This window comes from Carcharodon carcharias, chromosome 3 (assembly GCF_017639515.1).
Source record: "Carcharodon carcharias isolate sCarCar2 chromosome 3, sCarCar2.pri, whole genome shotgun sequence".
Taxonomy (NCBI): domain Eukaryota; kingdom Metazoa; phylum Chordata; class Chondrichthyes; order Lamniformes; family Lamnidae; genus Carcharodon; species Carcharodon carcharias.
The window spans coordinates 182,525,022-182,539,564 of NC_054469.1; the positions used below are offsets into that span (position 1 = coordinate 182,525,022).

Sequence of the window (14,543 nt, forward strand, 5' to 3'; positions counted from 1 at the left end):
GGTCTGTTGTATTCACCTGCTTTTAAAATTGCCTTTAGCATTTCTGGGAGAAGAAGGGTAAGTGGAGGAAGGGAGAGGGAGGTGATAGATAAAGAAACTGTTTTATCTTAGATGTCTTGAAATTTTCTTTTGGAAGTGCCATTAGGGTGAAAGTCTAGTCATGATATTCGTACAATTCGTGATACATTTATTTTTAATTTATATATTTGTTATAAAGTTAAAGTTGTCTTATTTGCTAAACAAGAGGTTTTTAACCTATCTTTGCATTTCAGATTCCGGAGCAGTTGTGAAGAATTCTGGCTGGAGGAAATGACGCCTCATGCAGTTCTTGGATCATTTTGGGACGAACTGCCAGAAAGCAAATGCGACATCCAGGTTATCAAACTAGAATCAAAGCCTAACAGACACTAAACAAGTCTTTTTAAAAATGAAATCGAACCAGGAACGCAGCAATGAATGTTTACCACCCAAAAAGCGGGAGTTTCCTGTTAGCACCCTGCCCTTGGCAGAGAAGGCGGTTGTAGCAGCTACTGTGAGTGAGAGCAGTCGCAGTGAAAACTTGGCATGGCTCGCCAATGTAGCTAGCAGCCAAAGCAGTGTGGGCATGAGGTATGGACATGTCAAAGTAGCAGGAGAAACCCCAGTGGAAACTGGCTTACCGCTGTATAAACCACTTGCGACTGCAGTGGACTATTCATCGCCTGGGAATGTTAGACCAGCTCCAGGGGTAACACATCTTCGTGCTGTTTATTCATCTTCAGCATTAGCTCAACCAGGACCTTCTGCGTCGCCAGTAGAGTATGCCCCCCTGCAGCCTGCTGCTTTTCAGTTTGTTGGGCCACCTTACAGCGGACCATACAGTGGCCCTGCTGCATTCGTCCCTTCCCCATTAATCTCCCCAACAGCCTCTAATGCTTCTGCCACTCCATCTCAGTATTCCCATCTAGAACCCTACCCTACAATCTTTGCCAGTATGGGTAGCCCATCCCAGCATAAAGTTGAGCAGCAGGTGGTCAGGCCGCACAGAATGATAACCGGGTCGCCTCTACCCACGGTGCAAAATCAGTATGTGCAAATTTCAAGTTCGTCTCCAAATGTGACCAGGCCCCTCTCCCCTACAACAGTTCCCCTGCATTTACACACTCACCCATCCCTGATACCGCATACCCTTGCAGTCAGTACCCCATCACAGGTGGTTCTCCAATATGCAGATACTGGATACCATGTTGCACCAAGGGAATCCATGAGGAAGGTTGAAGACATCAGACCACATTTAGTTCCAAGAAGGGAAGTATCAAATGGTGAAATTGAAAAAAGCAGGAGATACGCCATCTCACCCAGCACAGAAATGAACATGGAAAAAGCAGCAAACAAACCAGTTTCTCGGCACTATGAAATAAGGCATGGGACCCATGGGGTTGTTCACCCAAGTCCTGCTGACTATAATGCACAAGAAACGTTAGGCACTAGAGCCTCAGTAATGATTATACCCAACAGTCACACACCTACAACAGATCTGGAGGTCCAACAGGCCATAGACAGGGACAGCTCTCCTTTGGCACTATATGATAAGACTAACTTAAATCATGGGAAGGCTGCGTTTTCTCCACATTCTGTCATCCAAACTACCCATAATCCCACTGAGCACCTCTCTATAGGACTACCTGCTAGTGCTGTGTACCCTGGCTCTCAACAGCCACTTATTGGTTACATAAGCAGCCAGCAGCAAGCACTTGGTTACCATGGGAACCTACAACAACACCTAGTAATCCCAGGCACCCAGCCCCTCCTCATTCCTGTATGCAGTACAGCGGTTGAAGCATCAGGGGCAACATCTACAATAGTTACAACATCTTCTCAGTTTGCTGCAGTGCCTCATCCATTTGTCAGCACAGCCAGTCCCAAGAGTGAAAACTATCATGCTGAATCGCTTGTTACTCAGCCAACTTACCAGACGACTGTTGTACAGGCCCAAGTACACCTGCCAGTGGTGCAGTCAGTGAACCCTCCTGTTGCAGCTTCTAATCAACTGCCTCCCTACTTCATGAAAGGATCAATCATACAGCTAGCTAATGGAGAGCTTAAGAGAGTTGAAGACTTAAAAACAGAGGACTTCATACAGAGCGCTGAAATCAGCAGTGACCTGAAGATTGACTCTAGTACTGTGGAGCGCGTTGAAGGCAGTCACACCTCCAGCTTTGCTCTCCTGCAGTTTGCAGTTGGAGAACACAGAACACAGGTATGAGACACCAGGTCAACTGGAGCATTTTATGTTTCTTTACAAAGAGTAGGATTGAATAGCAGGATTGTGTCAATTTTCCACTGATAGATTTAAGGAACTATGTTTTTGGGTAGTGAATCAGTAAAACCAATTGCCATCCAAATTTGAGAAAACCCTGTAATTTCCCATTGGTTTCTTGCCAAAAATCAAGCCTAGAGGTGCATGTGATGTCACTGCACGCATTGTGTGCTATAGTTGCCTTATGGGCGTCACTGATGTGATGACTGCACATCTTGGAACTTGATTTTCAGCAGGAAAGATTGTGTGGTTTTAATTTTTTTAAGGGGACTTAGATTATTAGGCACCGCTTTCATGCAAATGTCAAGCCTTTCATTCTTAGTTGGGTTCAGAGCAGAGGCAGCAGTTCGTTGATGCAGTTACCATACTAGTGGTCACATGGAGACTCAGATTATCAGTCAAAGGCTGGCACAGATTACATACCATGGCGCTGCTTACTTAAAATAAGATCACAAATATTTCCCATTGGCATAATTTGCAACAATTCTGTTATCTCATTATCAGTGGTAGATATGTGGCCAAAACAATAAATATAGGTTCTTCTATTTCACTATTTAGTTTAAAGAAAATTATCTAAGGCTTAAATGGGCATCTGATGGTGAGCCCTGTGAAGGTAGTGTCTGTGTGCTGTGTAAATATTTACAGGTTGCCATTTAGCTTAACTGAGCTAATTGCTTTTCTTTCAAATTTTTGAAATGTTCAAAATTATTTTTCCACTGATTTTTCTCTCAATTTACCTGGATTTTTTGGAGCTCAGTTTTGCCTACTACTTTTCTCTCTCTTTGGGGGGAAAAAAACATGCCCAGCCTTTTAAGTTATCAATAAAAACTGATGATCCCTAAGTGTGGCGAATACATCCACTGATGCCATTAAAATGAGCTGACACAGAAGTACTCCATCTGTAGGTGTTGAGGGTTGTGCTTCTTTGACTCATATACAGTTTCACTAGCAATTTGCTGAGCCTTTATGTGACCAGTGATGGATGCTAAAGAGCAAAATGGTAAATACATTTGAAAGTAAATACGGTTAGTCAGCATCATTATTATGAGATTCTGAAACTGTTAAACACTTAAGCTCTGGTGATTAATAAGTGGAAATGCAATTCTGGCAACTTATTTTAGACATGAAGTAATGTAAGCTTGGCTTAAAATAAAACTTTTATAAGGTTTTCAATAATGTGTAAACTCGTTATCATTAATCTTCAATATCGAAGAAAAAAGCTAGGATATATTTTTGCAGTGATGACAGAAACCTGTTTTGCTCTGAATTAGCCTCTGCAGACTGAACAGTGGATCCTGGAACCAAATCAAGGATTTTGATTGTTCAACGTTAGGTGTGCCACATCCCTTGGATGGCTCTCAGTTTTTTCTTTTCTGCACAGCTTTCAGCTATGGCTCCAAATAGCCGCTTATGCAAGGCTACAGTCACACTCAAGGAGGTGGGGATTGTAGATTGTGGGGATTGATGAACTAGAAGTCACATAAAGGTAGTGCTATGGCTAAAATATTAAATCCAGTTTAATTCATGTGAGATTACAGGGCAGTTGCAGTTCAGGAAGGTTAAAAATATTTGTGGATCTGGGGGTGGGGTGAGGTGGGGAGGTGGTGGTCGCACGGCTGTTGCGGATTGGGGAGATCATAAGATGGTTGCAGGTTGGGGGGATCATGAGGTGGTTTCAGATCTGGAAGGCCATTCACCTTATTTAGTTGAAAATGCTAAATATCTGTGAACAAATAAGTGCTGCTCCTTATTTTGGGGATAGCGGGATGGTGTGAAGTGAAGCGCTCGAATTTGGTCAGTAGTTTGGGCTTTTTGGTAGGCTGATACTATCATAAGTATAGTAGAAGTTTTGGTACACCGATTCCTTTGCAGTAGATACTGTTGATATGCTGAGGTGCACTAACTTCCAGACATCAGTAGTTCTTAGCTGTGCAACTTAGCACAGTAATCACATGCTCACTTTCACTTTTGAGGCCCCAAAATTTATTACACTCTCTCATCCTGGCCATGACCCTGATATGGCACTCATCTCCACAGACTTGAGCATTATGGTGGACAACTGGTTTTGCTGTTCATTGCCACATCTGTTTGAAGCACATAAAACATACTTTTCCGCTTCCTGCTGTTTGTGTCTTATACCAATTAGGATCATGCCCCAAACTCCTTGTCAGAGATGGATTTGTGTGCTTCCTCTTGTGAATCCACTCTCAATTACCCAATGAGAACCAAATTGTTCTACAAGGATTTACTTGCATGGTACCTGGACTTCAATGGTTAAATTACGAGGATGGATTACGTGAGCTAGGGTTGTATTCCCTGGAGTTTAGAGGGTTAAGGGTGAATTTGATCAAAGTTTTCAAGATATTAAGGGGAACAGATAGGGTATATAGAGAGAAGTAAGGCACCTGGAACCTTGATAAACAATGGAACAAAGTGTACCTCCTTCCACCAATGGGAACAGCTTCTTCCCCTCTGCTTTCCCCTAAACCCTCAAGATTTTGAAACCTTCTATCAAATCTCTTCTTAACCTTCTTTTCTCCAAGGTGGACAGCCTCATCTTCTCCAATCTGTCGATGAAGTTCCCATCCATGGAACTATTCCTGTGAATCTATTCCTGCGATGGCGGGACTGACATATGAGGAGAGATTGAGACGTTTAGGATTATATTCGCTGCAGTTCAGAAGAATGAGGGTGGGGGGATCTCATAGAAACCTATAAAATTCTAACAGGCCTAGACAGGGTAGATGCAGGAAGGATGTTCCCGATAGTGGGAGGGGGGGTCCAGAGTCAGGGGTCACAGTTTGAGGATATGGGGTAGACCATTTAGGACTGAGATAAGGAGGAATTTCTTCATCCAGAGAGTGGTGAGCCTGTGGAATTCGCTACCACAGAAAATAGTTGAGGCCAAAACATTGTATGTTTTCAAGAAGGAGTTAGATATAGCTCTTGGGGCGAAAGGGGTCAAAGGATATGGGGAGAAAGCGGGAGCAGGCTATTGAGTTGGATGATCAGCCATGATCATAACGAATGGCAGAGCTGGCTCAAAGGGCCGAATGGCCTCCTCCTGCTCCTATTTTCTATGTTTCTGTATTCTGCACCCTTTCTAATGCCTTCACAGCCTTCCCAAAGTATGGTGCTTAGAACTGCACATACTGCTCCAGTTTTATACATACGTGTTTTATCATAACCTCCTTACGCCTCTATTTATAAAGCCCATGATCCCTTAAGTTTTATTAACTGCTCTCTCAATCTTCCCTGTCACCTTCAGTGATTTATATATGTATACCCCCAGGTCCCTCTGCTCTTGAGAATTGCCTCCATTTTATATTGCTTTTCCCCATTCTTCCTACAAAAATGAATCACTTCACACTTCTCTGCATTAAATTTCATCTGCCATCTGTGCACCCATTTCACTAACCTGTATTGAACTTTAACATTATTCTCCTCACAGTTCACAATATTTCCAGGTTTCCTATCATCCGCAAAGTTTGAAATTGTGCCTTGCACAACAAGGTCTCATTCATTAATACATGTCAAGAAAAACAGTAGTCCTAACACCGTTCCTTAGGAACTCCACTATAAACCTTCATCCAGGCTGCTACTGTCTCATTTATTCCATGAGCTCTAACTTTGCTCACAAGCCTGTTATGTAACATATCTTTAAGTGTATATTAGAAGTCCATGTACACCAGATGGACAGCATTACCCTCTCTTTTACCTCATCAAAAAACTCCAGGCAAGTTAGTTAAACGCAATTTGCCCTTAATAAATCTGTGCTCACTTTCCTTAATTAATCAGCATTTTCCCAAGTCATGTCACTGTTGATTTTGTTCTGAATTATAATTTCTAAAAGCTTCCCCACCACTGAGGTTAAACTGACTGCCTTGTATTTGCTTGGATTATCTTTACACACTTCTTTTGAACAAGGATGTAACACTTGCCATTCTCCAACCCTCCGGCACCAACCTTGTATCTAAGGAGGATTGGACAATGATGGCCAGTGCCTCCACAATTTCCACTCTTCCTTCCCTCAATATCCTCGGATGCATCTCATCCGATCCTGGTGACTGATCGACTTTAAGTACAGCCAGCCTATCCAATACCACTTCCTTATCAATTTTTAGTCCATCAAGTATCCCAACCTCTTCCTCTTTCATGATGACTTGAGCAGCAGCATCTTCCTTGGTAATGACAGATTCAAAGTAGTCAATTATTACCTCAGCTATGCTTCCGTTGCATAAATCCCCTTTTAAATCCATAATCGATCCCACTTCTTTTACTATTTATAGTGCTATTAATTACTTTTGGATTCCCCTCTATATTTGCTGCCAGCCTCTTTTCATACAAGCTCTTTGCTTCTCTTATTTGTTCTTCACTTCCCCTCTGAACCTTCCATATTGAACCTGTTTCTGAATTGTATTATCGACATGACTCATATTCATCCTTTATCTGATTCATCTTACTCTCTATCCCTTTTGTCATCCATAAGACGTAGGAGCAGAAGTAGACCATTTGGCACATCGAGTCTGCTCCATCATTCAATGAGATCATGGCTGATCTGATAATGCTCAACTCCACTTTCCTGCCTTTTCCGCAGAACCCTTGATTCCCTTACTGATTAAAACTCTGTCTATCTCCACCTTGAATATACTTAACGACCCAGCTTCTACAGCCCTCTGCGGTAAAAAAATTGCACAGATTAACTATCCTCTGAGTGAAGAAATTCATCCTCATCTCTGTTTTAAATGGGCTCCCCCTCACACTGAGATTATGCCCTCTGGTCCTAGACTCTCCCACAAGGGGAAACAACCTCAGCATCTACCCTGTCAAGCCCCCTAAGAATCTTGTATGTTTCAACAAGGTCACCTCTCATTCTTCTAAACTCCAATGAGTACAGACCCAACCTACTCAACCTCTTCTCATAAGAAAATCCCTCCATACCCAGAATTGACTTAGTGAACCTTCTCTGGACTGCCCCCAATGCCAGTATGTCTTTCCTTAGATAAGGGGACCAAAACGGTTGACAGCATCCTAGGCGTGGTCTAAATAGTGCCTTGTATATTTTTAGCAAGACTTCCCTGTTTTTATACTCCATTCCCTTTGAAATAAAGGCCAACATTCCATTTGTCTTCCCTATTACCTGTTGAATTTTTATGCTAGTTTTTTGGGATTCATGCACAAGGACACTCAAATCCCCCTGTGCTGAAGCCTTTTGCTGTCTTTCTCCATTTAAATAATATTCAGTTCCTCTATTCTTCGTGCCAAAGTGCATAACCTTATATTTTCCCATATTATATTCCATCTGCCACTTTTTTGCCCATTTAACCTCATTTAACCGGTCTATATCCCTCTGTAGACTCCTTTTTGTCATCCTTGCCATTTACCTTCCCACCTATTTTTGTATCTTCTGCAAACTTGGCGATAGTACATTCACTTCCCTCATCTAAGTCATTAATATATATTGTAAATAATTGAGGCCCCAGCAACTGATCCCTGTGACACTCCACTAGTTAGAGGCTGCCATGCTGAAAATGCCCCCCTTATCCCAACTCTGTCTTCTATTAGTTAGCTAATCCTCTGTCCATGCTAATATACTACCCCAACACCATGGGCTCTTATCTTATTAAGTAGCCTTGTGCCTGGTACCTTATCGAATGTTTTTTGGAAATCTAAATATATTACATCTACTGGTTCCCCTTTATCTATCCTGCTAGTTACCTCCTCAATGACTTCTAATAAATTTGTCAGGCATGATTTCCCCTTTATGAAGCCATGCTGACTCTGATTGATTAGATTATGTAATTCTAAATGCTCTGCTATTTATAATAGACTCCAACATTTTCCCAATGACAGATGTTAAGTGAACTGGCCTATAGTTACCTGTTTTTCGTCTCCCTCCCTTTTTGAATAAGGGTGTTACATTGGCAGTTTTCCAATCCTCTGGGACTTTTCCAGAATCTAAGGATTCTTGGGAATTTACTACCTGTGCACGCACTATCTCTGTTGCTAATTCCTTTATATCCTAGGATGTAACCCATCAGGTTCAGGGGACTTATCGGACTTTAGCCCCATTAGTTTCCCTAGTAATTTTTCTCTCATGATTATTGTATCTATTTCCTCCCCCTCTTTTGCCCCTAGATTATTTAGTATTGGAATGCTATTAGTGTCTTCTACAATGAAGGCTGAAGCAAAGTGTTTATTCAACTCCTCTGCCACTTCCAAATGCAGGGAACTCTGGATTTGTTTCCCCTACCTTTCCCCTTCATGGGGAATGTACTTTGACTCTATACAAACTATCTCCTCTTTAAAGGCAGCCCATTGTTCCCTTACAGCCAATATTTGATTCCAGTTTATCTGGGCCAGACCTGTTCTCGCCCCATTGAAGTTGTCCTTCCCCCAATTTATTATTCTTACACTGGGTTGCTATTTGTCATTTTATATAGCTAATCTAAATTTTATGATACTATGATCACTATCCCCTAAATGTTCCCCTACTGACACTTGATCCACTTGACCCACTTCATTCCCCAGAACCAGATCCAGTAATGCCTCTTTCCTGGTTGGCATTCAATAAGGTGCCACATAAAAGGTTACTATGCAAGATGAGAACTCATGGTTGGACTAACTAACCAAAAACAGTGTTGGGATAAAGGGTCATTGCCAGGTTGACAGAGTGTAGCTAGTGGATCAGTGCTGATGCCTCAAATATTTACAACCTATATTCATGACTTGGAGGAAAGGACCGACAGCATTGTAGCCAAGTTTGCTGCTGATAGAAAGATAGGTCGGAAATTAAGTTGTAAGGAGTCTGAAAAGGGATATAGATAGGTTAAGTGAGAATGCAAAGATTTGGCAGATGGAGGATAATGTGGGGAAATGTGAGGTTATCCACTTTGGTTGGGAAGAATACAGGAGCAAAATATTATTTAAATGGAACGAGATTACTATACTGCGGTACAGAGGGATCTGGATGTCCTTGTCCATGAAACACAAAAATTAGCATGCAGGTACAGCAAATAATTAGGAAGCCAAATGGATCTCATTGAAACATTTCTATGATTCTGAGGGAGCCTTGAAAGGGTAGATGCTGAAGATGTTTCCTTTCGGTTGGGGGAGGGAGTGTGGAACTAGAGAACGTAGTTTCAGAATAAGGGGTTGCCCATTTAAATTTGAGGTGAGGAGGAACTTCTCTTAGAAGGCCATGAAACTTTGACATTCTCTACCCTAGGGAGTTCAACCTTGAACATATTCAGATTCGTGAACTGCAAGATGCATGTTTGTATAACAAGCCAGAAAGGAGTTCAGGCCAAGGTCAGATCATCCATGATTTTATTGAATGGCACAGCAGGCTTGAGGGACTGTAAGGCCAACTCCTCCTCCTATTGTGTTGCTATGTTCGCTGGGTATTGTTTCTTTGCTACAGGTTGCTGATGGGTTTGCGCATCAATATCAATGTATATTGTTCAGACAAATTCAGGTCCAATGTTGCACTAGTTAACACAAAACTGCAAACTGGATCCACTTGCTTTAGCAGCCCATGACTATTTGCTCAATGCTTTCATGTATGTCTTGTCATATTCTTGCAATCGCTGAAGTTTTCATGCCCCGTTTCTAGACAGTATGGAGTATCCGTGCTTCACTCCTACCTGCCATTGAGTTCTTAATGGTGTAAGTCAGTAATCCAAGGTAACGTTTACGCGACTACTTTTCATAGCATTCCCTTCGAGCAAATCTTCAGGAAGCTGTTTGTTACTAATACTTTGATGTTGCAGGCCATGTATATGAACCTTGTGTTAATTCTTCCAGCTTGAAGTAAAACCCATGATTCAGTGAGATACAGAAATCAGTAGAATTGTTCTCTACAAAAAGATTTTGTTACAAAAGCAAATTATATTTCCTCATTTTCACCTTCAAGGTAAATTTTAAAAACATTGCTTTTTAACTGAATAGTCTACAATTTAATATTTTGCTTTCATGGCTACAAAATAATAAAGCACTATTTCTCTCTCATACACCCATTGCATTCGTGGAACACATTTGACTTTATGGTATTTTTGACAAAATTGCACTGATTTCTAGGTGTTGATATGAAAATTTTAAAATAATCCAATAGAAGCAAGAAATCGTATAACAGAAACTTATTTTCTAAAAAAAATTCAGTAAGAATTCCTGATAAGCAATCAGTCCTACGTTATAGATATGGGGGCTGTTAACTGATGTTAACTGTATGTGTTATATTTGTTTTTACTTGTTTTTCATTTTGCTTCGGTTGTATGTTCAAGTTCTACAACTCCATTGGGGTAATCCCATTATCTGGCATTCAGCTCTCATGGACACCCAATGTGTGAATTTTGTAAACATGCATCCTCCTGAATGCTTGCAGAACAGCTTCAGAACCTGGGCCATTGTCACGTGTTACCTCAGCTCTATGTAATAATGTTTTTGATGCCATCATTGTGCCTGTCATATTTTAGTTAAACATAATGCATAAGGTCAGGCAACATCTATGTTAGTTATCCCTGCCTCAGGACTGAAGGGATATTAACCTTTGTTTTGCTTTTGTGTTCAATTATTTTTTTCCTCTTTTTGTGAATTCCCCCCACCACCACTTGGGGGGACCTGGGACCAATTAAAATTCCCTATTTCCTCATGGAGGGAATCCTCACCTCCATTTGAAATACTAACTTTTTTAAACATAGCCCAGAGCTGCAGAGATCTAGTCACCAAATAATTCCTTTCCAGCTTTTATTTGGCTGAAATGAAAACAACTAATGAGGTTGAAACATCAGAGCTCGTGCTTCTCCATCTCTGATTCTCCATTGTTTATTTTAGAACTTGCGTAATGGGTCAAATTTCCTGCAGCTCTTCGCTGTCCCATCCACGCTCTCCTTGTCTTAACTGAAAATCTCTTTTTTGGATTCATTTCCTTTGATTAATATTCAAGTGATTAGTTATTGGTAAGACAGTAATTCATTTAATGAGAATGTAATAACACCTCACCTAAACCATAGGTAACTTGTGAAACATTTTTTCCATTGCTATAATTATATGCTTTAATACACAGTCAGAGTACTGTGTGCAGTTCTGAGCATCCCCTTATAGAAAGGATATTAGCTGTGGAAAGGGCACTATGAGGAGTCAGTAGAATGTCGCAGGAAATTAAAGGATATAGTTATGAAGGAAGTCTTGAAAAGTTTCACTTGAATAGAGCTATCTAAGTGGAATTTGTTGAAAATTTTCCAAATATTTGTGTTTTATGAGGGTAATTAGTGAATGAGTGTTCCTAGTGCCTGGTGATTGCTAACTAGGAAGCTTAGATTTAGGATTATCATGAAAGGAATAGAGTCATAGAGGTCTACAGCACAGAAAAAGGCCTTTCGGCCCATCGAGTCTGCGTCGGTCAAACAAGTGCCTAACTATTCTAATCCCATTTTCCAGCACTAGGCCCATAGCTTTGTATGCCATGGCATCACAAGTGCACATCCAAATATTTCTTAAATGTCATGAGAGTTTCTGCCTCTACCACCCTTTCAGGCATTGAGTTCTACATTCCCACCACCCTCTGGGTGAAAAAAAGTTCTTCCTCACATCCCCTCTAAACTTCCTGCCCCTTACCTTAAATCTATGCCCTCTGGTTATTGATCTCTCCACCAAGGAGAAATGTTCCTTCCTGTCTACCTTAATACAGGGGAGGCTTTTTTTTCACGGGATGTGGGCATCACTGGTTAGGCCAGCATTTATTGTCCATCCCTAATTGTCCTTGAAAACGTGATGGTGAGCTGTTTTCTTGAATTGCTGTGGTCAATCTGATGTAGTTACACCACAGTGCTGTTAAGGGGGAGTTTCAGGATTTTCAACCCAACAACAGTTAAGGAATGATAATATAGTTTCAAATCAGGATGGTGTGTGGCTTGGAGGGGAATTTGCAGGCAGTGGTGTCCACATGGGTCTGCTGCCCTGAACCTTCTGGGTGGTAGATGTTGCAGGTTTGGAAGGTGCTGTCAGAGGAACCTTGGTGAGTTGCTGCAGTGTGTTTTGTAGATTGTACACAGTGCTGACACTGTCCACCCATGCTGGAAGGAGTGAATATTTAAGGTGGTGGTTGGTGAGCACTGATCAAGTCAGCTGCTTTGTCCTGAATTGTGTTGAGCTTCTTGACTGCTGCTGGAACTGCATTCATCCAGGCAAATGGAGAGCATTCCATCAAACTCCTGACTTGTGCCTTGTGGTGTTCAGGCTCTGGGGAATCAGGGGATGAGTTACTTGCTGCAGAATTCCCAACCCCCCTCCTGCTCTCGTAGCCACATTATTTGTATTGCTGTTCCCGTTGAATTTCTGATCAGTGGTAACCCCCAAAATCTTGGTGCAGGATTCAGTGATGGTAATACCATTGTATAACAAGGAGATTTGGTTAGATTCTCTCTTATTGGAGAATGGTCATTGCCTGGCACTTTAGTGGTGTGAAATATTACTTGCCACACATCAACCCAAGCCTGAATGTTGTCAGGGTCTGGCTGCACGTGGACATGGACTGCTTCAGTATCTGAGGAGTTGTGAGTAGTATTGAACGTTGCGTTGTCATCAGCGAACATGCTCACTTCTAATCTAATGTTCAACAGAAGGTCATTGATGAAGCAGCTGAAGATGGTTAGGCCTAGGACACTGCCCTGTGGAACACTGCAGCAAAGTCCTAGGGCTGAGATGATTAGCCTCCAAAAAGCACAACCATCCTCCTTTGTGCTAGGTATGAGTATCAGTGGAGAGCTTTCTCCTTGATTCCCATTGACCTCAGCTTTGCTAGATCTCCTTGATGCCACACTTAGTCAAATGTTGCCTTGATGTCAAGGACAGTCACTCTCACCTCCTTTCTGGAATTCAGCTCTTTTATCCATACTTGGACCAAGGCTGTAATGAGTGGAGCCAAGTGGCCCTTGCAGAACCCAAACAGCATCGATGAGCAGGTCATTGCTGAATAAGTGCAGCTTGATAGCATTATCGATGATATCTTCCATCACTTTGCTTTTGATTGAGAGTAGACTGAAGTTACATTTTCTTTGCCATACGGAGGGGTATTAGGACATGCGATACTTCATCGAAAGTGAGTATTAGGGCACTCATGCGTTAAAGACTATCCTAAGAAGAGTATGAAAGACATGGAAAGAGCAGGGAAATGGAATTTGAATACATAAGAGAAAAGACCTTGGGTGGTCCCAAAGCATTTTACGGCCAATGAAGTGCTTTTGAAATGTAGTTACTGTTGTCCTGGAGGAAATATTGCAACCGATTTGTACCCAATAAGGTTCACATATATCAATGTGATGGCCAAATCTCTTTTTTTTGGCAGGACAAGTAATGGCCAGGTCAGTAAGACTGAGCAAAGTCTTTGTAGAGCAGTTGTGACAAGCCTAGAATTTGCCTAAGAATTCTCATTCTTTTGACAGCTTTTCCCTCGCCATCGATTTTTTCCAAAGATTGAGTGAGATTATGGTAAATAATGAAATATAAATATTTTTTTTTAGAAAGCAAGTGACATGATGGCAGGTAGGCTACAATCAGATGGTGGCAGGAGGCAGAGGCTGGTGGGAGGGCTTCCACCTTCCCTCCACAGGCTGCAGTGCTAGCCTTAATCACTAATAAACTTTCTGCTTGCTGCTGATCCAATCCTCAAATCACCCTCATATCTCAGCATCTCTCTGTGCCTGTGGAGGTTGTTGGCCAAGGAGGAGTGCAGTGACTAGACCTGTCACTGTGCCATCCACCAGGGTTAGTTAATGTGTTGAAAGCATCTGGAACAAATGCAGAGAGGCTGTCCCCTTTAAAACTGACTTGCAGGTTTATTTACCCTTTTTAAAAAATATGAAAGGCAGTTTTGCCTGATCACATTAAATGCCTAAGTTTTGGGCGAAGTAAGGGCTTCTGAGGAGTATAAATTATTGATGTAAAGTTTTTGTGTAGAAAAAATAAGTTAACCTTGTTTCTCTTGCCATTATTATTTGAAGCGCATTTGACACAGGTTTTACTAGAATTTGGTGGGGGGTGGAAATAAGTGCTCTGGAATAGGAGAAACACCAGGCCCCGCGATTTCTGTCCCAGGCCCTGACCAGGAGAGCATTCCTGATGCCATGGGATCTCTTGCATCATCTGAGAAGGCCTCAGTTTTAAAGTCTTCTCTGAAAGATTGCACTTCTTCAGTGCAGCACTCCCTCAGTACTGCACTGGAGAATCAGCCAGGATTTTGTGCACA

General features: G+C 41.7%; 1 protein-coding gene across 11 annotated transcripts in view; it reads left to right on the forward strand.

Annotated features, from left to right (window-relative positions):
- Positions 1-14,543, forward strand: part of atxn1a (ataxin 1a) — a 439,854-nt gene that overhangs the window by 401,330 nt on the left and 23,981 nt on the right. For all 11 annotated transcript variants that reach the window (XM_041183906.1, XM_041183900.1, XM_041183902.1 and 8 more), the window contains one exon: positions 273-2,239. In XM_041183906.1, the coding sequence (XP_041039840.1) occupies positions 428-2,239 (1,812 nt within the window). In that variant the 5' untranslated portion in view covers positions 273-427. The remainder of the gene's footprint in view (positions 1-272; positions 2,240-14,543) is intronic.